General features: G+C 47.3%; 1 protein-coding gene across 23 annotated transcripts in view; it reads left to right on the forward strand.

Moving 5' to 3' along the window:
• TRRAP (transformation/transcription domain associated protein) overlaps positions 1 to 23,118 on the forward strand; it is a 136,347-nt gene that overhangs the window by 65,246 nt on the left and 47,983 nt on the right. For 14 of the 23 annotated variants that reach the window (XR_012432216.1, XM_005549119.5, XM_015447088.4 and 11 more), the window contains 17 exons: positions 2,705 to 2,758; positions 2,888 to 2,908; positions 6,193 to 6,312; positions 6,544 to 6,663; positions 7,388 to 7,552; positions 7,631 to 7,812; positions 8,034 to 8,232; positions 8,867 to 8,995; positions 11,121 to 11,387; positions 12,987 to 13,193; positions 14,041 to 14,199; positions 14,294 to 14,428; positions 15,897 to 16,007; positions 17,354 to 17,500; positions 19,202 to 19,415; positions 20,224 to 20,349; positions 22,571 to 22,717. Coding sequence is in view for 21 of the 23 variants with exons in the window: in XM_005549119.5 (XP_005549176.4) it covers positions 2,705 to 2,758; positions 2,888 to 2,908; positions 6,193 to 6,312; positions 6,544 to 6,663; positions 7,388 to 7,552; positions 7,631 to 7,812; positions 8,034 to 8,232; positions 8,867 to 8,995; positions 11,121 to 11,387; positions 12,987 to 13,193; positions 14,041 to 14,199; positions 14,294 to 14,428; positions 15,897 to 16,007; positions 17,354 to 17,500; positions 19,202 to 19,415; positions 20,224 to 20,349; positions 22,571 to 22,717 (2,503 nt within the window). In the remaining 2 variants the exon portion in view is untranslated. The remainder of the gene's footprint in view (positions 1 to 2,704; positions 2,759 to 2,887; positions 2,909 to 6,192; positions 6,313 to 6,543; positions 6,664 to 7,387; positions 7,553 to 7,630; positions 7,813 to 8,033; positions 8,233 to 8,866; positions 8,996 to 11,120; positions 11,388 to 12,986; positions 13,194 to 14,040; positions 14,200 to 14,293; positions 14,429 to 15,896; positions 16,008 to 17,353; positions 17,501 to 19,201; positions 19,416 to 20,223; positions 20,350 to 22,570; positions 22,718 to 23,118) is intronic. The other 9 variants (XM_015447089.4, XM_074034450.1, XM_005549118.5 and 6 more) reach the window with 3 other exon arrangements.

Below are 23,118 nucleotides of genomic sequence, written 5' to 3' on the forward strand. Positions count from 1 at the left end.
GGAAGGGCACCAGCCGCCATGCTGGGTCATTGCTAATGCCGGGACAGTGCTTTCATTAAAATGCCGGTCAGAAATCTAGTTTGACGTGATTATAGTCCTTGTAAATTGTTAAACACATTTGATTGGTATTCTGTTTTGCCTGTCTTTCTCTTAATTGCTGAACATTCCTTTTTATGTTTCTTTAAAATCTCCCCTTTGGTTCACTTTAATATGACTTTTCTGTTGAGAATTCTGGGGGGCTTGAATGTTAGTATTTCAATTTTACCAGCTCTGCTTTAAACAGCGGATTTTCTAGCCTGTCCTTGGCAGCCGCTGTTTACATGGTGGTGCGTTCCTCACCTATTGTTTCCATCGCTTTCCATCATGGGGTGGTCGGTAAATGTGTTTAATCATTATTGCCTGATAAAACCAACTGGAGATTTTTTAGGACTTAAAGCCTTCAGGGGAATGTAAGAAGGAATCCCATAAATACCGGCACGTGTGTTTTCAAGGTCTGCGTCATCCACCCCAATTGTTTGTCCAGTTATATGACTGGCCCTTCAAAGCACATTTGTATGGTTTTAAAGGAAAACTGCTTCAGCTAAATCTTAAAGTGTCTGATGTGGGTCATTAAAGACTTTGTCTCTTAAGAATGCATGCTTTCTGCTCTTTTAAATCTAATATTATTTGTATATGTTTATTTTTTACAGTTTTTGTTTTTAACTTGATGTCCTCGCAGTGGAATTGCCTTTTCCATGGGTTTCATAATCCCCAGTGAAACTTGACAACAGTGTTCCTGTTAGGGACTTCCTCATAGTTCTTCAGAGGCATAATTAACGTGGCTTTTTGTCCTCGTGTGCCTTTGCTGGATGTGTTCCATCCCAACTTGGATTTTTCTTTTCTGGCTTTATTATGCTTTGTTTTGACCATTGTGTATCAAGGTGTTTTGTTTATGTAAGTCTTGTTTCCTACTGCTTCTAAACAGCCAAGTAAGCAAAACTAAACCAGGATTTTAAACTTTTTAAAGAAGTGATATGCCACGCATGATCCTGTTGAAGGTTTGCTATTTATATACGCAGAAGAGAATCAGGAACTCTTCGTGGAGGAGAGCAGAGTATGTTAATGAGCCCAGGCCCCTGGGATGAGGTGCAGGTGTCTCTGTGCTGCTCTCCCTCTCTCATCTGTTAGGTACTTTTGCTTTACATTTTATATTTGTTTTTATAGTAAGCTGTTACTTTTCTGGAACTCAGTCAGTTCTAGAATAAACATTTAAAAAAACCTAGTGGGTAGATGAACAACCTCATTTGAATCAAAAAGATTTAATATAAAATCCTTAACTTGGCCTAGTTAAAAAAATAATAAAAGATTTCATAAAAGTTTACAGCAGGTTATTTGGAGGTGGGGGTGCAGTTGTATAGGGGATGGAGTCGTGGATACTGGAAAGTCCTTGAGCTCCTCCTGGAACATTTTTATCATCCTGTGATTATATTACCTGAACATCCGGGGAGGGTCCAGCTCCGTGAGGTTGGCCGCTTGTCTGAAACTCAGAGGCCATGGTGTTTGGGGGCCCAGAGACAACCAACATGGCCGTGGCTTCATCACCTAAGCCCGGGGCCAGGCTGCCATTCAGCTCCTGAATTCTGATCACATTTTAATCTTGGAGAGTAGTTTGTTCCTATTTGGTAGCATCCCCAGACGTCATTCCGTTGAGACACTACCTACCATTGAAGATATGCTAGACAGTTGACTAAGCTGCCCTCGAGCCTTTTTTTTTTTTTTTTTTTTTTTTTGAGATGGAGCCTCTGTCGCCCAGGCTGGAGTGCAATAGCACAGTCTTGGCTCACTGCAGCCTCTGCCTCCTGGGTTCAAGCAATTCTCCTGCCTCAGCCTCCCAAGTAGCTGGGATTACAGGTGCCTGCCACCACATCCGGCTTATTTTTGTATTTTTAGTAGAGACTGGGGTTCACTTTGTTGGCCAGGCTGGTCTTGAACTCCTGACCTCAGGTGATCCACCTGCTTTGGCCTCCCAAAGTGCTGGGATTACAGGTGTGAGCGACTGTGCCTGGCGTGCCCTGAGGCTTTGGATACCCCTGTGATCAGAGCTCTGCCCCATCACTGTTTAGGAAGCTTTCCTTTTTAACCGCGAGCTTACAGAGGAGAATGCATGACCACCTGTTATGCCTGTTCTCTGCGTGTGCACGCATAGTGCGTGCACACACACACACACACACACACAGAGCCAGTTTTAGGAAGACTGTGCTTCACTTTACATGATAGCCCAGCTGTTCATTGGGTGTGGTCATGGCCTAAACCACCTGGACCTCTTCTGACTATAGCCGGGAAAGAGGTTTTTGTTATTATCTTAGCACTTCATATAAAATTTGAATTGTTCACTCTATGAAAGACTTTTTAAAAATGTGCTTGCATACAACAAGGTCTTCCAGTTTCTCCCCTTTCACAAGAATCCTGAAGCTCTATTTTGAAAACGTGCTGTAGGGAAGAAGTCCACTGTTAGCCACTCTCTGTCAGAAGGGCTGTGTTTTGACCTCGAAGGTGAAGGTGTGCTTTTTGCTGTTGAGCATTTGTTAATTACTGTGTGCTTTCTGATAATTTGTGTCTTTACTGTCTTGTTAACCCCAATAACCCTTACTGTGTTTGAGTATATGGGAAGTTTTTATGTAAATAACATAAATAGAAAAAAGATGATTTTCCTCCCCATCCTCAGGAAAGCATTTCCGAGTGCGGGAGATGTCCCTTGTCTCCATTCTGTCAGTTTGAGGTGAGAACAACCTATTAACAGTCAGTTTCTGACTTGCAATGTGAAGAACAGTTTACCTTTTCTTTTCTTTTCTTTTCTTTTTACCTTTCTGTTGCCTTTTTTCATGCTGTAATTTTTGTTTTGGTTCAGCCTGCCATGGAAGGGGTAGAGGTGAGAACTTGAGTGGAGCTACAGGAGGGGGTTGTTGTCGTTGCTGGTTTTGCTGTGACTCGTTAGCTGTGTCGTGGTTCTGTACTGGACAGAGTGCGTTGTGCCCTTGAGTGCAGTGACCTGTATTGTCTGTCTGTGGCAGAGTTGTATCAGTATCATTGCTGTGAACTGTCCAATGCCAAGCATGTTTTCTATTAGGACGTTTTAAGCAAGACTCTTAAGTTCATGTGAGAATTGCAATGTCTCAGTTATACTTAAAATTGAATTAGATTTTGTGTTCATAACCTCCATCTGAATACACATAGCTAGCAACCTCCTGAGAGGAAACTCACACAGAGTATATTGTACCTGCTAGAAGTGGGAGGAATTACATGTTCTTTCACACTACTGACTGCCCTGAATTTAAACCCTCACAGCTCGTCCCACTCACCCACCCGGTCCCCTTCATCTCTCTCTTGCATGCATACACACCACACATGCACTCACACCACACGTGCGCTCACACCACACGTGCGTTCACATCACACGTGCACTCACACCACCAGTGCATTCACACATGTGCACACAGCACACGTTCACACACATTGATGCACTCACACCACACATGGACACACATCACACCTGCACTCACACCACACATGCACACACAACACACATGCACTCACATCACATATGCACACGCAGCACACGTGCACTCGCACCACACATGCACATGCAACACACACACACACACCACACATGCACTCACACCACATGCACACAGTGCACTCACACCACACATGCACACACACATGTGCACTTGCACCAGTACACACACACCACACGTGCATTCACACCATATGTGCACTCATACCACATGTGCACACACACCAATGCACTCACACTACATGCACACACCACCATGCACTCACAGCACCATGCACTCACAGCACACATGTACATGCAACACACATGCACACACCACACATGCACTCACACCACACACAACAGTGCACTCACACCACACATGCGCTCACACCACGTGTGCTCACACCACGTGTGCTCACACCATACGTGCGCTCACACCACACATGTACTCACACCACACGCGCACACACATATGCACACACCACACATGCAGTCACACCACACGCACACACGCCAATGCACTCACACCATGCGTGTACTCGCACCAATGCACACACACAACACATGCACTCGCACCAATGCACACACACCACACACGCACGCACACACACCACACATGCACACACATGTGCACACACCACAGTGCACTCATACCACACGTGCACACACACCAGTGCACTCACACCACACACACCACACATGCACACACCACATGTGCACACACACCAATGCATTCACACCACACACACCACACATGCACTCACACCAGTGTACTCACACCAGATGTGTGCTCACACATTTGCGCTCACACCACACATGCACCACACATGTGCACACAACACACATGCACACACACCCCGAGCTTTCTGTCTTGTGTAAAATGGGGATGACGGCATCTGTCACTCCTGCTTCCTAGCAGTGTTGCAAAGACCCAAAGAAGTGGTTTCTGTGACAGTGCTTTGAAAATGAAAAAGCGGATTGTAAAAGTACCATTTTAGAACATTATAATTTCAGGATGGAACTTACTCTGTCCTAAGTCTTGCAGATTCTGGGGAAGGGAATTTTAGGGGACACGGAGCTGGCCTTGAGCCCATTTTTCTCATTTCGTACCCATCTCCTGCTTTGCCTTTGGTGTAAAGAGAAATTCCGAAAGTCTCTCGGGTGCTGCTGGGAGTGAGGCCCTTCCTGACCTGTGCTGTCATCCCCATCTTACCCTGAGGATCGCAGCACACACAGCATAGCGCGGCACATTGGAACGTGTCCCTCCCTGTGGCCGTGGAGAATTCCTTTGAATGACAGGAGCGAAACTGGAAAGTGAGAAGGGAAAGCTGGAGCAACAGCAGCCCACCCCCGAGCTGTGAGATAGTAGAACGTGTAGCACCCTTGGCATTTCACACATCTTTGATTTAATTCAGTGGAGCAGTTCGTCACCTTTATTTTTGGGCCTGGTTGACAAATACTTAGTACCAGGATCAGTTGTTTATATACATTGATATTTAATTTCCAGGGTAAATACTTAAGTATTTTTTTTTTTTTTTTTTTTTTTTTTTTTGAGACGGAGTCTCGCTCTGTCACCCAGGCTGGAGTGCGGTGGCCGGATCTCAGCTCACTGCAAGCTCCGCCTCCCGGGTTCACGCCATTCTCCTGCCTCAGCCTCCCGAGTAGCTGGGACTACAGGCGCCCGCCACCTCGCCCGGCTAGTTTTTTGTATTTTTTAGTAGAGACGGGGTTTCACCGTGTTAGCCAGGATGGTCTCGATCTCCTGACCTCGTGATCCGCCCATCTCGGCCTCCCAAAGTGCTGGGATTACAGGCATGAGCCACCGCGCCCGGCCAATACTTAAGTATTTTTTGAAGAACTTTGCTAGGGTTTTTTTTTTGTTTGTGTGGTTTTTTCTTTTTTCTTTTTTTTTTGAGACTGGGTCTCATTCTGTTTCCCAGGCTGGAGTGCAGTGGCACGATCTCAGCTCACTGTAATCTCCGCCTCTCAGGTTCAAGCAGTTCTCCTGCCTCAGCCTCTGGAGTAGCTGGGACTACAGGTGCCCGCCACCACACTCGGCTACTTTTTGTATTTTTAGTAGACAGGGTTTTGCCTTGTTGGCCAGGCTGGTCTTGAACTCCTGACCACAGGTGATGCACCCGTCTCAGCCTCCCAGTGCTGGGATTACAGGCACGAGCCACCACGCTGGCCTCTGCTAGGTTTTGCAGGCAAAAGATGTCTATGCCCTTAAAACTTAGTGTATTGAGAGGACCTCGTGATACCTTGGCGAAGTAGGGCATCCTCACGCTGCTCTGGCCCCAGGCGGAATCGTCCCCACTTCTGTGGGGGAACTAGCATGGCAGCCCAGTAAGGTCACCTTTACCACTCGTCAGCACGCATGACAGCAAACAGCACGATCACATCAGGTGTACACAGTCGGCCCCTCCACACCCTGCACAATGGACAGGAACGCTGAAGGCCACAGGCAGTCAGTTTCCTTAGGACACAGCACAGTTAGAACCTAAGGCTGGTAAGTTGTGGCTTTTACATGTGAACCCTTTGCTTCACTGCCTAGCCTTGCCAACATAGTTAGACTATGGTAGGGTCTGTAGTGACGTTGATCTCTGTCGCTTGCAAAATTAATTGACCTATTTATAATTTCTGGTTTTCTTGATCAGGAAATGAAGATTTGCTCAGCAATTATAAACCTTTTTCATCTGATCCCGGCGGCTCCTCAGACGCTGGTGAAACCTTTGCTAGAGGTTGTCATGAAAACGGAGCGGGCAATGCTGATCGAGGTAAGGGCCACACTGAAGGCTGCTTCTTGCTCTGCCACTCTCTGGTGCTTGTAGCATCCTCACTTGATTGTATTTTCAATGGACAGATGGAACAGCTTAAAGACATTCTATGTCAGTATTTGCTTGTGGGTGTTCATGCCCTCCAGTAACAAGGGACTGTGTTAGGTAGACAGAGCCTCAAGCTCTGAGGAGAGGAAGGTGTGAAATGCAGCGTTCCCACATGTTTTGCAGGCGGGGAGTCCGTTTCGAGAGCCCCTAATCAAGTTCCTGACTCGGCACCCCTCGCAGACCGTGGAGCTGTTCATGATGGAAGCCACCCTGAACGATCCCCAGTGGAGCAGAATGTTTATGGTGAGAGCTGTGAGCGGCTAGAGTCAGGGGTCCCTGCAAATGCGTGTGAGCTGTTGTGCTCTGACATGTTCAGTTCTTATTTCACTGTTCGGTGTCCTGGCTGCTTGTTTCTTAGATCCATTTGACTATTGGAAACATCATTGCTGTTTGGTTGTGTCTGTGAAACGCGCAGGTCTAGGAACCGCTCTTTGTAGAACTTTGGTGGTGGTAGCAAATAAATGCTCTGCCGGGATTATAAGCTCATAAAGTATGGTTACTGTTTAAAAGTACGTTTTAAGGGCCCACACCTGTAATCCCAGCACTTTGGGAAACTGAGGCGGGTGGTTTACTTGAGCCCAGGAGTCTGAGACCAGCATGGGCAACAGAGTGAGACCTTGTCTTTACAAAAAATATGAAAATTAGCGGGGCATGGTGGCGCATGCCTGTAGTCCCAGCTACTCAGGAGCTTGAGGTGGGAGGATTGCTTGAGCTCAGGAGTTGGAGGCTGCAGTGAGCTATGATTTTACCACTGCACTTCAGCCTGGGCCACAGACCCAAGACTCTCTTTTTAAAAAGAAAAACAAGCATCTTTTAAAAAGCATGAGTGTGTTGCTTTTTTGGTAAGCCTTCTTCGAGAGATTTAGAAAGATTTTTCAAAGATTTAGAAAGATTTAAAATTCATATCCTCTAACTTTCTATCAGTTTGATTAGCTTAAAACGGCTTTTCTATTTGTTTTGCTTTCAGAGTTTTTTAAAACACAAAGACGCCAGACCTCTGCGGGATGTGCTGGCTGCCAACCCCAACAGGTTCATCACCCTGCTGCTGCCGGGGGGTGCCCAGACGGCCGTGCGCCCTGGCTCACCCAGCACCAGCACCATGCGCCTGGACCTCCAGTTCCAGGCCATCAAGGTAGCGCCCCTTCCTCCGGCCCCCGACGCCCAGGGGTTTAATCGAGACGCAGTTCCCTAATTGTCTCTTCTTTGACAGATCATAAGCATCATAGTGAAAAACGATGACTCCTGGCTGGCCAGCCAGCATTCTCTGGTGAGCCAGTTGAGACGTGTGTGGGTGAGTGAGACTTTCCAAGAGAGACACCGCAAGGAGAACATGGCGGCCACCAACTGGAAGGAGCCCAAGCTGCTGGCCTACTGCCTGCTGAACTACTGCAAGTGGGTGCCTCCTCCGCCCTGCTCCGCGGGACCGGCTCTGGACCACAAGTTCAGCCGGAGCCTCCTTCTTGTCTGTACAAGGCTGTGGTCATGGGATACGTGCAGTCGGATTGGTTGTAGAGAATGGGCTATGTCTCTGAGCTGTTTCAAGGCAAGTCAGAGGCGTAGTTGTTAATGAAGTTTGCTGTAAGTTAACCTGTCTTCTTCTTTTGACTCTCCAGAAGGAATTACGGAGATATAGAATTGCTGTTCCAGCTGCTCCGAGCCTTTACTGGTCGTTTTCTCTGCAACATGACATTCTTAAAAGAGTATATGGAGGAAGAGATTCCCAAAAATTATAGCATCACTCAGAAACGTGCCCTGTTTTTTCGCTTTGTAGACTTCAGCGACCCCAACTTCGGAGATGAATTAAAAGCTAAAGTGAGTCCCACTCTGATGCTGTAGAAGGCTACGGGTATTTAATCTGATTTTCTAGGGAACCTCAGGCCCTTTTCTTTTTTCGCTGTGTCTCCCTTGAATAAATAGTAGAGTGAGCCAGGTGCTGTGGCAGGTGCCTGTAATCCCAGGTACTCAGGAGGCCACGGTGGGAGGATTGCTTAAGCTCAGGAGTTGGAGGCTGCACTGAGCTATAATCACACCATTGCATCCCAGCGTGGGTGACACAATGAGACTCTGTGTCAAGAAAAAAATAACAATTAGTGGGCCGGGCTGTAGGTGAGAAAGTGCCATTGCTGAGGAACGTCAAGTTCATGCAGCGGTGACCCAGCGGTGAATGGTGGTTCGTTAATTGCCTTGTTTTTAGAAAATGGCTTGTGTGACGTGAAAAGAATAAAGCAGGCTGACATCTCTTTTCCACAAGTTTTTAACCTACCTTTCTAGTTGTTCTTTGTGTAGAAGTCAAGGTTGGTAGTCTCACCCTGGGTTGAGTTCCAACGTGATGGTGTGGTATGGCCAAGACTGGCTGTTCTTCCCGTCTTACTCAAGAAACAAGCAGCATGGCTTTGTTTTTCTCCTTCTTTATTTAAACTTTTTCTTTTTTTTTTGTTTTTTGTAGGTTCTACAGCATATATTGAATCCTGCTTTCTTGTACAGCTTTGAGAAGGGGGAAGGAGAGCAGCTATTGGGACCTCCCAATCCAGAAGGAGATAACCCAGAAAGCATCACCAGTGTGTTTATTACCAAGGTGGTATCACTATGCGCATGGGCGTGAGAAGTAACCTGGCATGTGGATGAATGTCTGTGTGTGTGTGTTAAGAGGGTTTCATTGAAATAAATTTGTTCCCCCAACACGTTCATTTTTCGTGATTGTGTTAGTTTATAGCAAACCATCACATTACCATTCTTATTAGTGAGTTTTTGAAGGCAGCCTTACTTTGGAATGAATTAACTTTCCCACATTAATAGATTCTAATCAGAAATGGAATAGATCTCAATGAAAATTCATATAGCAGTTATTTTGTGAAAACCCCTGGCTGGTCAACAGAGTTTCTGTGTTCTGTTTTCATCTTCAGTTTTGCAAAAGACTCTCCTGACAGCCAGTGAGCATATGAGACTGCCTGCAGTAGCTGCTGTGACTCCTCCTTGTCCAGTGAATGAATCCCTGTGGTGGCCGTAGTCCAGTCTGAACTGAGCTCGGTTTTAACATCTCTGCGCTTTACAGTTTGTGTTAGAGAGGGTTTTTGGAATTAAATGCCTGCATTGTGTTATTTCCCCAAGGCTTACTGTATTGATCTTCACTGTTAGAGGCTGTGTTTGCCCTGAGATTCTCACATAGAGTGTTTGTTGGAATGCTGCGTGTTGGCGTTCCTCATCAGAAATACAGATTGCTGGTTTTAGCCATTTTGTCCTGGGATCAAGGCAGAGGGGACTGTTGTTTCCATTGGCAGATTCCTGGAGCTTACATAGTCTTTGTCCTTTCAGACGGGCCTCCTTCCTGCAGTGTTGACATCTGATCCCCAGGATCAGAGTGAGCCCAAACGTTTATTCTTGGTCTCCGTAGTGATATTTGCCTTATTCTGGGCAAGTGTAGGGAGATGGAGTCCAGACGGGACCCCTTCCCCTTTGTTACCTTCTCCAGGCTGTGTCTCCTGGGTCAGATGCTGCTGCTATAGGGATTTTGAACGTCAGGATGAGGAGAAAAGGAGCTGGCAGGCTGGAGGCTACAGATGCAGGTGTGGGCCTGCCAAGAAGCAGTACATCTAGGGAAGAGAGGACCTTGGGGCTAAAAGGGACCTTGATAAAAACATGATTATAATGGAAGACTTCAGTCTGTCCATTTTTCAGAATTATTAAGACCTGGTAGATAGACAGTGGTTAGGATACTAAGTTGAACTGAATGATGCTGCCATTATACTTGATTTAATAGAGACGTGTAGAATATTCCTCACACAAGGTACATTTTTTTTCTTATGTCCGTGAAACACTTAAAAAATCTGTCAGATGCTTTCAAAACTGCAACAATTTTTTGAAAGTAGACATTTTTCCAGGTCACATTTTCTGATCATCATGCAGAAAAATAAGGAGTAGACAAAAGTTGGCCGGGAAAAAAAAATCTCAACTATTTGGAAATTAAGAAACTCAGTCCTAAATCACCTTGAATCAAAGAAGTCTTCTTTTCCCACCTCACCCTCCTCCAGCCCCTGCATCCTGACTCTTAAGCCTACCCTATTTAAATGTTGAAATGAATTTGGTGGATTTCTAATCCATATGTAAACCAAAAAGTACCTGAGATGGATCTCAGTCGGTTTAGAAATTTATTTTGCCAAAGTTCAGGATGTGTCCGGGAGAGACATTTGTGCCTTTCTCTAAAAATGGCTTTGAGGGCTTCAGTGTTTGAAGGGGGAAAGTCGGCTGAAGGGGAAAGGGGGCGGGTGTGGTCATCCACACATTGCCAAAGAAGGGGAGCAGGTGGGGAAAGAGTCAGTTCTGTGTTCATCTCACGCTCAGTAAGCCAGCACTTTATATAAGATAAGGTGAACACGGGGTCGTTACCTGTGGAGATCATTAACCTTTCATCTGTAGCTCTGCTTAGCATCAAAAGGAGCCAGTTTCTTGCATGACTCAGCTTTCAGCTTAATTTTTTCCATTGGGCAGAGCCAACTGGGGTCCTGAGGTTTTTTTCTCCTTTCACATATATATGAAGAAAAATGGATAAGATGTTATTGATATCATTGTAAAACTTCACGTTACATACTGTGTGTGTGTGTGTATGTATGTATGTATTTTTAAGGGTTAAACCTGCTGTGTGACCCTCAGTCAGTAACCCAGTTCACAACTGGAAATGAGTCCTTCCCGCTGTCCCTGCACAGGTCCTGGACCCCGAGAAGCAGGCGGACATGCTGGACTCGCTGCGGATCTACCTGCTGCAGTACGCCACGCTGCTGGTGGAGCACGCCCCCCACCACATCCACGACAACAACAAGAACCGCAACAGCAAGCTGCGCCGCCTCATGACCTTTGCCTGGCCCTGCCTGCTCTCCAAGGCCTGCGTGGACCCGGCCTGCAAGTACAGCGGACACTTGCTCCTGGCGCACATTATCGCCAAATTCGCCATCCACAAGAAGATCGTCCTGCAGGTATTTTGCAAGCCCCCTCCTGTCCACCGACATCCACGTGAATCCCACGTGGTGACTTGGCTCCCTGGCGCAGTCTCAGCCTCTCCTGTTGTCTTTTCCCAATACCGATGAAAACCGTGAAAACATAGACACTCTGTGATTCCACTTAGAAGACCCTAGGGCACTCGAATTCAGAGAGACAAAGTAGAATGGAGATTGCGGGGGGCGGGGAGAGGGGGTGGGGAGTGAGTATTGAATGGTGCAGAGTTTCAGCCTAGGAAGATGCAAACGTTCCGGAGATGGTGGGGCTCGTGGCTGCACACAGTGTGAAGGTGCCAAGCGCCACTGGGCTGTGCACCCAAAACTAGGTAAGATGGTACATTCCGTGTTATGTGTGCTTTACCATTTGTGGGGAAAACACCCCACGCTGTGAGCCCTCCCGTGACTGTCCACGCTCTCCCTTCCTCCCCCATTCCTGCTCTGCTCTCTCATTCCTCGACAACTTTGCTTTTAAAAGGAAAGGCCACCCTTTCCATCTCAAGCTTCTCTGTCCGTTGCATTTTAGCTTCTGACTCTGACATTCCATGGCAGATGTTATAATATTCAGGGGCTCTAGCCCACTTCTCTTAGCCAGAGACAATAGGTACCTTTGGATCCGTATCTCATGAGCTTGCTGCCGTGCAGCTTGTGTTGAGCACCTCTTCCTGGAGTCCCTCGGTGGTCTGGACTCTGAGGTCGGGCACCCCGGGTTTGAGTGTTGTTTCTTCCGCTCACGCGGTGTGTGCCCTTTGGCAGGTTAATGTCTCTGTGTGAGAATTAAATGTAATACTCCACTCGAGCTTGCAGCATTTGATCACTGATAGTTCTTTTCTTCCATGAGACCATCTTTGATGGCTTTCCCTTGACATCTTTCTCTTGTGAACCTCTGTTGAACTCTGCACCCCCATCAAGCCAGTGGCCTCTCACATCCCCTCCCATGAGCCCTTGAGCTAGAACTCCAGCCTCGGGGCTGCACTGCCCTCCTCCAGTTGTCTCAGAGGTAAACACTCAAGAACTCTGTGACCTTCTCTGCTCTTCCCCAGTGCCCAGGCACCAGCAGGTTCTGCAGCTTCTAACACCCACCCTGTCACCTCCACCCTCAGGACTGGTCTTCTCTGCTTTCCCATGACCTCACATCAGGGCCTCACCTCTCAAACTTGAGTGACTACAGCTGCTGCTTCTCAGCGCCTCTCCTTTTGGCCCTGTTTACTTTATTTCCCATCCCGCAGCCGGAGGGAGATGAGCCGTGTACCTCCCTAACTCGCTGCTGGTTAGGTGGGACGTGGGATCCCTGCAGGGACTTGGTCTTATCTGTCTGCATACCCTGGCCTAGTTCAGCACAGGCGCATAGTAGGTGCATTTTAAATACTAGAATGAATGTATTCATTGGTATTAACGAAATGTATTCTGGTCTTAATGAAACAGAAAGCAACTAAGTTGTTTCCTAATAAGAAACTCCTAAGAAATTTTTAGAAAATTGTTTTGGAAAAGTATCATGTCTCGATACCAAGGGATTGTTTGTCTTCTTGTTTTTTAAAGCCTGCCTTCTCATCCTCAATAAGTGTCTCTTCCCTGTTTTAGGTTTTTCATAGTCTCCTCAAGGCTCATGCAATGGAAGCTCGAGCGATCGTCAGACAGGCGATGGCCATTCTGACCCCGGCGGTGCCGGCCAGGATGGAGGACGGGCACCAGATGCTGACCCACTGGACCCGGAAAATCATCGTAGAGGAGGGGCACACCGTCCCGCAGCTGGTCCACATTCTGCACCTGATAGTGCAACACTTCAAGGTGTGTAGGAGGGACAGCGGGCTGCGGGGCATGCATCTTCAGGCATTCGCTCTGAACCTTCACCTTGTCTTGTTCTGCAATAATCAGGTGGTTCATCTTTTAGTAAGGTTACTTCTGGTTCATTGATTAGTTTATGTGATTAGTTTGTGTATGTGTGTATGGCTTTATCAGCATGGAAATTGCTGTAATATAGAGAATATGTCACAGGTGTGTGCATCTTTGCATCTAAGGCTACATTTCTGTCATAAATACTGTGCTTAGTTAACCCTTGTATGCTGCTGAGTTTGCACCTTAAGGTGGGAGATAGTCCTCATTGACTCCAGATTTCCGTCACCTGACTTGGAAAGTTACTCATGCTGCTGGCACCTCCTTCTCTATGACCAAATCACCCCTTTTGTGGGATTTATTTATATGTAAATGTTTCTTGTAGATTTGGGGTAGAAGAGAAAGGATTGAGTTGAAAGCAAATTCTTTTATAGCCACCTCTTAGAGGAACTTTGCTTTTTGGTATGTCTTAAACTTTTACACTGTCAAGTCTGAAGTTTGATACATGTGATTAGACTCAGCTTCCTGTCTGAAGAGAATTTGATTTTTCAAGACTGAAGAATACTATTGTAATGAGATGTGATTGGGGCGGGGGAGGGTGATAAACACACATACGTAAGGCAGTGAGAATTTCCTCGGTAAGGTTAGGATTCCGAATTCTTGAGCATCAGGTTGGGTTGTGTGTGTATGTTGGGGCTGAGAGGCACGTCACGGGGGGGTGTGTGTGCACGTGCACACACGTGCATGCGCTCTGGGACCAAGGTCCCATGTTCCCGGCGTGATGCTGGCCCTGCGCCCGCAGGTGTACTACCCGGTACGGCACCACTTGGTGCAGCACATGGTGAGCGCCATGCAGAGGCTGGGCTTCACGCCCAGTGTCACCATCGAGCAGAGGCGGCTGGCCGTGGACCTGTCTGAAGTTGTCATCAAGTGGGAGCTGCAGAGGATCAAGGACCAGCAGGTAGGGGTGTCAGCCTTGGGGGTGCCCCGATCGTCTTCCTTCGACTTCTCCCTAGAAATCAATCAGTAAAGCCAAGCGCCTGTGTGTTTTTAAGCCGGATTCAGATATGGACCCAAATTCCAGTGGAGAAGGAGTCAATTCTGTCTCATCCTCCATTAAGAGAGGCCTGTCCGTGGATTCTGCCCAGGAAGTGAAACGCTTTAGAACGGCCACCGGAGCTATCAGTGCAGTAAGATCACGTGTGCCTCTGTATGGGTGCTGCGCAGTCTGCTGGGAGTTGGTTCGTTTATTCCCTACATTTAGAATGTGAGCTCGGTGCCCAGCTGCATTTAGGAGAGGCAGCTGGGAACAGCTATGCTTACCAGATTGAAACTCCAGGACATGTCACTCATGCCAGGGGTTCCCAGGTTACCAGACATGCTTGCCTCTGCGCTCAGTTCATACCATTAAAGTTCTGTCGATGATGGTTGATTACTTGCAGAAAGGCATCTAGAGAAACTCTTTGAAGTAAGGAGTTGATTAAGAACATGTGCCTGTGCTGAGATCAGTTTCTGAAAAGGACATGTGTTCTGTTTCACGAGGCAGCCACCAAGAGGGTCCTGGGTATTGCCCCTTGTGGAATGGTGGCCCTAGGAGCCCTGAGTCTGACCTCAGCTGGTGTCATGGACCTGCTGGCTTGTGGACACAGGCCTGGCTGCCCCACTTCCGGCTTCGTAGGCCTGAGGCTGAGCTCTTCTCCCACCCTCACCATCCCACATCTTGTGTGGCACCCACATCTGCCCTCGGCTCCTGTTAGAAACCTGGCACTGTCTGCACTTTGTCCATTGGCCTCTCTCCACACATCCGGTCCGGAGCAAGTCTCACTGACTCTGCCGCAAATAACCCATCCCTGCCTCCACACCGTGGTCCCAGCCTCTGTCACCCCTTGCAGGGTGACAGATGGGAGCTGCTCAACTGCCTCCCTGTTCTTCTTTCTTTCCCTGTTCCTCTCTCCACCTCCACTTTTACTCCCTCTTGATTTTTCACAAAGCAGTCAGACTTCTACAAAAGTTTCCTTTCGCAACTTGAATCGGGAAGCTGGGTGAAGGGTACATGAGACCTCCGTAGTGTTTTTGTAAAAATCTCTTGTGGATCTTATAATCCTTTGGAAATAAAAAGTTGAAACAAGGCAGGTTGCCGTTCCCCCTGCTCAAGCCCTCCCCTTGACCTTGGCACTCCAGGCCTGGGTGACCAGGCCCTGCCGATGGCTCTTGGCCCCCAGCACCATCTCGGTGCTCGGCCACGCGGGCTATCCCTCTGCTCTAAACGCACCCCTGGTTCTGGCCCTGTGCTCACTCAGGATGTGTACCCTGGCCTTTTCTCTCCACTGGGAGCCGTCTCTCTTCTTTTTTCTCATGGCCGCCTTTGTCTCAACCTAAAGACCTCCCTTGATGTTATCCTGGGCCTTGGCACTTTTGTTCCCCATCACATGAGCCACTATTTTGCATGGCTGCTCTGTTGACTAGCCATCTGCCCTCCTGCTGGCTGTGTCAACTTCACCAGGGCAGAGACCACATCTGTCTTTGGTATCCCGAGCGTCCAGATCTGCCTCTGTCCCCGGGAGGTATCGCATACCCATTAGCTGGGTGAAAAGTCAAGCCTGGGTTGGAAATTCATGTTGCGATTATCTTCCTGCCTGAAAGGAGGTCCTTTTCCAGGTATTTGGGAGGAGCCAGTCACTACCTGGAGCGGACTCTCTCCTCGCCAAGCCCATTGACAAGCAGCACACAGACACTGTGGTGAACTTCCTCATCCGCGTGGCCTGTCAGGTATAGGATCCGAGTGCCTTGTGTTAGGGCTTCTGCAGACTGGAGGCTACTGACTAATACCCCAGGAGGTTATCTGTGACCGTTTCGTCAAAAAAGATACAGACAAACCAAGGTCTGCGAGCTGGTTCTGTCATTTTCATACCACATGCACTTGATTTTGTGGCAGGTTAACGTTTCCTAAATCTACCTATGTCTTATAATTGAGATGTGTATATATATATATATATATTTTTTTTTTTTTTTGAATTGGAGTCTCGCTTTGTTGCCCAGGCTGGAGTGCAGTGGTGCGATCTTGGCTCACTGCAACTTCGACTCAGGTTCAAGCGATTCTCGTCCCTCAGCCTCCTGGGTTGCTGGGATTACAGGCACCTGCCACCACGCCCAGCTAATTTTTGTATTTTTGGTAGATATGGGGTTTCACCACGTTGGCCAGGCTGGTCTCGAACTCCTGACCTCAAGTGATCCGCCCACCTTGGCCTCCCAAAGTGCTGGGATTGCGGGCATGAGCCACCGTGCCCAGCCTGATATGATTTTTTTAAAAAGCCTTTCACTCTTTCAGTGGTAATAAAATAATGCTGTGCCTTCTAATTGACGGCATGTTAGCATTGGTGGAATATGGTAGACCGTGATCTCGGCTGATTGTTTAACTTCCAGGTGTTCTTTTTGCATCCTTAAGATGGGAATGGTACACAGTTCAGTAAAGGATGAGATGATCCAACCTACAGAAAGAATGGACATTTAGCAGTTTCAGTGCTTTAATAACTTGGGTTTATTTATCATTCATATCAATCTGTATCTTCATAGAATTTTTGGAAATTCATTTCTGAAACTTTATATTTCGAAAAACCATTGTAAATGAAATTTTCCTAAATTTTAAGTTCTTATTCCTGTTAAACAAAATAGTATATCTTAGAGTTCTGTTGAGAATCTCCAAGTACTGAAAAGGATCTGCTAAGTACCTAACCAATAGATAATTCCTTGCCTCCCTGCAATGTGCAGGGAGGTCCTATGGGGAGCCAGCAGGGCCCACAAGCCATTGCAGGCCACTAATTCCTTGCCTCCCTGCAATGTGCAGGGAGGTCCTATGGGGAGCCAGCAGGGCCCACAAGCCATTGCAGGCCACCACAGATGCGCTGCAGAGGAGGGGGCCGTGAGGGGTCACGAGTCAGGCTGGTTGGGGAAGGTGTCCAACTGTGTGGAGGTCAGACGGAAGAGGGGTGGCTATGAGGTGAAGATCTGAGACAGCCAGGTGCAAGGGCCCGGGCACAGTTGAAACATGCTGTCACTGGAATGACTGTAAACTCGGATGCAGTGAAATACCAGCTGTAACTAGGATGAATTCCTAGGTTAATGACAACACCAACACGGCGGGGTCCCCTGGGGAGGTGCTCTCTCGCCGGTGTGTGAACCTTCTGAAGACCGCATTGCGGCCAGACATGTGGCCCAAGTCTGAACTCAAGCTGCAGTGGTTCGACAAGCTGCTGATGACTGTGGTGAGTTCTAGTGTGTGAAGGGCCAGGGCAGGGCCACCAAGGCCACTAGCGGATACTGTCACCTGGGCAGGGACTGGACGTTTGTGGATCACTCTGAGCCTGACCCCTAAGCCTCAAATCTCCTGTCCCTTTTGCCAGTCATGGCCTCTCCCTTGTTGCCCTCCCCTGCTGATACCAGGGAGAGAGTTTGACTAATAGATGATGGCTTTGCTCTTGAGGCTTGAGAAGTTCGAGACCAGTCTGAGCAGCATAGTGAGATCCCAACTCCACAAAAGAGAAGAGAGAAAATTAGCTGGGCATGATGGTGTGAGCTTGTAGTCCCAGCTACTCAGAAGAGGCTAAAGCAGAAGGATTGGCTGAAGCTGGGAGGTTGAGGCTGCAGTGAGCTGTGATTGGTGTCACTGCAATACAGCTTGGGAGACAGAGCAAGCAAGACCTGGTCTCTTAAAAAAAAAAAAAAAAAGAAAGAAAGACTATGGCTTCGGAACTTGAGCTCTCATGCTGGCCCCAACTACACGTAGGAGTGTTTAACCTTAATACAGTTGTCTTGCATTTTGTGGACTCGTTCCTAAAACTTACCTACCATTTGGCTTGGGATAAGCATTTTCAGCTGACTGTTGCAACAACCTTTAGGATGAGCTTTGGATTTTTAAAACAGATTTTAATGATAGAGCTATAATTTGTTATTAGGAGCTAGTCCCAAAATGCTAACTATTTTATTTTGGTGGCTGTTTTTTTGCTTATAAAAACCTTGATCCTGTACTTTTCTGGTGGCAACAAAAGCTGTTTTCTTGCCTTATCCAGATTTGTTTTTCTAGCTCTTGTTAGGATTTGGAAACCTTTACTACTGAGGTTATAAAACCTATTGCAAGCACTTGTTATTCTGGACTACGGAGACCATGTTGCTTCTATTTGACCTCTGCTATGAACCATGAACTGTGTCTTCTATTTTATCCCGTTTCTTTGGTTTGTTTTTATTAGTTTTTAGTGCTGCCATCATCTGTTAGTTGATTCCATGATACGTAGTTTGAAAGATGCTTCTCTTTGGAAAGATGTTTGTTTTTTGTTTTTGTTTCATTTTTTTGAGACAGTCTCACTCTGTCGACCAGGCTAGAGAGCAGTGGCACAATCTCGGCTCACTGCAACCTCCTCCTCCTGGTCTCAAGCGATTCTCATGCCTCAGCCTCCTGAGTAGCTGAGACTACAGGCATGTGCCACCATGCCTGGCTTTTTTGTGTGTGTGTGTATGTTTTTAGTAGAGACAGGGTTTTGCCATGTTGACCAGGCTGGCCTCAAGTGATCCATCCACTTCAGCCTCCCAAACTGCTGGGATTACAGGCGTGAGCCACTGAGCCCAGCCTGGAAGGATATTTGTATTTTTATATCTTAAGAAAATGGGAAGAGAAAAGCAAAATTCATTGCAGGAACTTTTTTAGAATTTTATCGATTTCAAGATGTTAATATTGTTTATTATCGAATATTAATATTTTAATGAGTCTTTTTAAAAGAGTTTGAGTACATATTTAAAGTGATTTTATAAAGTAATCATACTTGTGAAATCCGGTTGTCGTTCTCTAGTGGTTTTTTTACTTAGTCTCCAAATAATTAATCCAGTGCTAGATTTCGCCGGATCTTGTTTCTAGAATTTGTTGTCGTTGAGTGTTCGTTTCCTCTGTGAGTGGCCTGTGTTCTCCATTCCAGGAGCAGCCAAACCAAGTGAACTATGGGAATATCTGCACGGGACTAGAAGTGCTAAGCTTCCTGCTAACTGTCCTGCAGTCCCCAGCCATCCTCAGTAGCTTTAAACCCCTGCAGCGTGGAATCGCCGCCTGCATGACCTGTGGAAACACCAAGGTGTTGCGAGCCGTCCACAGCCTTCTCTCACGCCTCATGAGCATTTTCCCAACGGAGCCGAGTATGTGGCCTTCCCACCGGTGCTTTTCTTTCAGAGTGGTCAGTGGGCACGCTTGCTGTGAGAGCACTCATCCTCCAGTTACTGTGTCAAGCGCTTTGTTTTTACTTTCCTTTCTACTTGACGTGGAGACATAGAATGGGCCGGGCGCGGTGGCTCACACCTGTAATCCCAGCACTTTGGGAGGCCAAGGTGGGCGGATCACCTGAGGTCAGGAGTTCGAGACCAGCCTGATCGATGTGGAGAAGCCCCGTCTCTACTAAAAATACAAATTTAGCCTGGTATGGTGGTGCACACCTGTAATCCCAGCTACTCAGGAGGCTGAGGCAGGAGAATCACTTGAACCCAGGAGGTGGAGGTTGCAGTGGGCTGAGATCACGCCATTGCAATCCAGCCTGGTCAACAAGAGCAAAACTCTGTCTCAAAAAAAACACAGAATGGCAGCTGTCATTGAATTTTGTCTGCTTTGGAAATTCAGTTCTTCATCAATTGAACATTATTTTTTTAAGCTACTAAAGAGAAGTCAATTTAAAATATTAAAGTATTCAAATGTTGAACATTTGGCAGGATCAAATTTTAGCATGTTATAAATAAGTATATTTCAAGGAGATTCTGTTAGGTTTTTTGAGTATTCTGCACATAGTTGTGTAGAATGGGAACCAGCCTAGAGGTGAGGCCCATACCCTCCTGCAGGGAGAGAAGTCCCTGTGCCAATCCCTCCTGATACCCAAGCAGCCAGCACTCAGTCCCTGACATCAGCACTGGTGGGCCCACGAGCCCTAACCACAGTGCCTGGGTCCCCGCCCCGTAGGTACTTCCAGTGTGGCCTCCAAGTATGAAGAGCTGGAGTGCCTCTACGCAGCTGTTGGAAAGGTCATCTATGAAGGGCTCACCAACTACGAGAAGGCCACCAACGCCAATCCCTCCCAGCTCTTTGGTGAGTGTGCGTGTCTGTCCTGGTGTTCGTGGTGGCTCAGTTTGGCATCTGTCCCTGCACACTGGATGTGCTTCCCTTTTGGGAAGGGGCTCTGGTTGTTGGGCAGAGCTTTGAGCCGCTGCATTGTTCAGGTGTCTGTTGCCTGGGGCCCTCAAGGCTGCTGTCTCCTGTAGACCACCCCTCTTCGCCGATGCTTGCTCTATGCTCCCTCCTCAGCCTCCAGCACAGGCTTTGGTGTGAGGGATGTTGCCAGGGTGTGTGTGACTTGCCACCCTGGTGTCACCCCAGTGTCACACTAAACAGGCACCGCAAGAGCTACATGAGAATGTGTGGACTCTGCCTTTCACCACCAGCCCGCCTGTGAGTCAACCACTCACAAGATGAGAACTTGTCCCATCTCATTGCTTAGGCTCTGGCTGGCCCAGGTGAGACAGAAACTGCCTCCCTCCTTAGGTGATCAGGGCAGCTGGGTCACTCTGGCCCCAGGTACGCAGGAGTCAGATTTATAGATGTGCCCTCAGCTTTGTGGCAGACACATGTCTTTGATCCTAGACTTCGGGTTAGTGCCTCAAAATTTATTTTCTCCTTTAATTACATATTCATTGGGTGAAATTTTGAAAATACAAATGAAGGAATACTAAGTAGAAGTCACCTGTCAGGCTCTCTTCCCAATAGCAATCAGTTCCAGTATTTTAGAGTGATGATCATGTTCTATACACATGTATACAAATACCTATATAGATAGCCCTTGTTAGGCAAACGCTAGTCTGCATTTGCCAACTGAATGTATTTGGATGAGTTCCTTGCTCCAAACTTGCCAGAAGCTAAGGGAATTTGGTTAAAATGGTGTCCCTTGCTCCCTTAGCTTGCTCTCTCTCTTCAGGCAGCAGCCAGGTGCGGAGAGTGAGGAGTGCTTCCGGGTCTTTTTCTAAGTAGGGTCACCCTGCAGAAGATCCCAACTTCCATCCCAGGGCAGCACAAATATCTTCTTCCGCTGCTCATTCTCTGGAGGACTCTCATTGAGAAGGGCTGACCTCATGGGCCCTCCCTCCCTCCTCTGTGGGGTATCAAAGGCCAGGGGCAGCCTCAGGGTAAGGTGGGCCTGGGGAGTTGACCACACCGTCGTCACCGTGCTGGATCTGGGGTGTAGTCTCCGCCATCTGCTCCATAGAGGAAAGCACGGCACTCGGGAACCACAGGGTATACCCCGTTTCCGTCACTGTCATCAACTGTCATGGGTTGCCTGGGTTACAACCAGGCTGGTCGTATGTTGACTGCTCTGGTTAAGAATTGGTCTTTTAACAAAGCTAGCCTGAAATCACCTCGTAACTGGCAAACACTCTTTGGTTGATCCATGAATACAGATATAAAGTTTAATGAGTAGGGCCGGGTGCAGTAGCTCACGCCTATTAATCCCAGCACATTGGGAGGCTGAGGCAGGCGGATTACTTGAGCTCAGGAGTTTGAGACCAGCCTGGCCAACATGGCGAAACCCCGTCTCTATTAAAAATACAAAAATTAGCCAGGCATGGTGGCAGGCGCCTGTAATCCCACCTACTCGGGAGGCTGAGGCAGGAGAAGTGCTTGAACCCCGGAGGCAGAAGTTGCAGTGAGCCGAGATTACTGCACTCCAGCCTGGGCCACAGAGCGAGACTTGACATCAAAAAAAAAAAGTTTAATGCATAGGTCAAAATCAAGGTGATTGTCACAATGCCGATTATGAAAGATAATTCTTCCATACACTCGGTGTTTCTGTTCTAGTATTGGCTTTGCTGATTTTTATTGATCTTAGGCTGTTTTTCAGAATGAAGTGCAAATTGAATTCGAAGATAGTTGACATGTCCTCTAGATGGCTAGATTTTTTGAAAAAGGTTTTCTTCCTCTTTTTCTTATTTTTCCCAAACCTATTATAGGACTAAAAACTTAGGGTAATTTGCCATAACCCAAAAATAAAATCCAGAACTCAAGGTAAGAATGTTGTTTCTGCTGAAGCACAAAAATCAGTTCTCATTCATGGTGATTTGAACTAGTTGAGAATTAGGAGTGAAAATACAATGTTTCATTCAGAATGTAGCATGAGCCATGTAAAAGCTCACAGTGTTGACACTGGGATTAACTATGCCTTTGTTAGAATACGTTGTTTTAAATAATGCGTTGCTTTCACTCCATTTTTCGTGGTGGTTACTGTTCTGTAAAACACCTGGCAATTTCTACATTTTAGGGACCCTTATGATCCTCAAGTCTGCCTGCAGCAACAACCCCAGCTACATAGACCGGCTGATCTCCGTCTTTATGCGCTCCCTGCAGAAGATGGTCCGGGAGCATTTAAACCCTCAGGCAGCGTCGGGAAGCACCGAAGCCACCTCAGGTGATGTGCTGGCCACTGGGGGCCTTTCCTCAGACTCTGATGAACAGAGAACAGACTCTGTTGTGCAGGCTAGGACTGAACTCTAAAGGGAATGTGCGTTCACCAAGTCCTGTTGTTTGGTTGTAATTCGTTACCATTTGCTCTTCAATGTAGGAGTTTAAAAAACAACTCATTGTTAAAAATTGACTGTTATTAAGCTGGGTGTGGTGGCACACATGTGGTCCCAGCTCCTCAGTGGGCTGAGGCGAGAGGATTGCTTGAGGCCCAGAGTTAGAGGCTGCTGTGAGCTGTGATCACGCCTGTGAATAGCCACTGCACTCAGTCAGTGCAAAAGATTGAGACTCTCTCACTCTCTCTCACCCGCGCACGCGCACACACACACCCCTACGTAGTTTTAAAAT

The sequence above is a fragment of the Macaca fascicularis genome, chromosome 3 (assembly GCF_037993035.2).
Source record: "Macaca fascicularis isolate 582-1 chromosome 3, T2T-MFA8v1.1".
Lineage (NCBI taxonomy): Eukaryota > Metazoa > Chordata > Mammalia > Primates > Cercopithecidae > Macaca > Macaca fascicularis.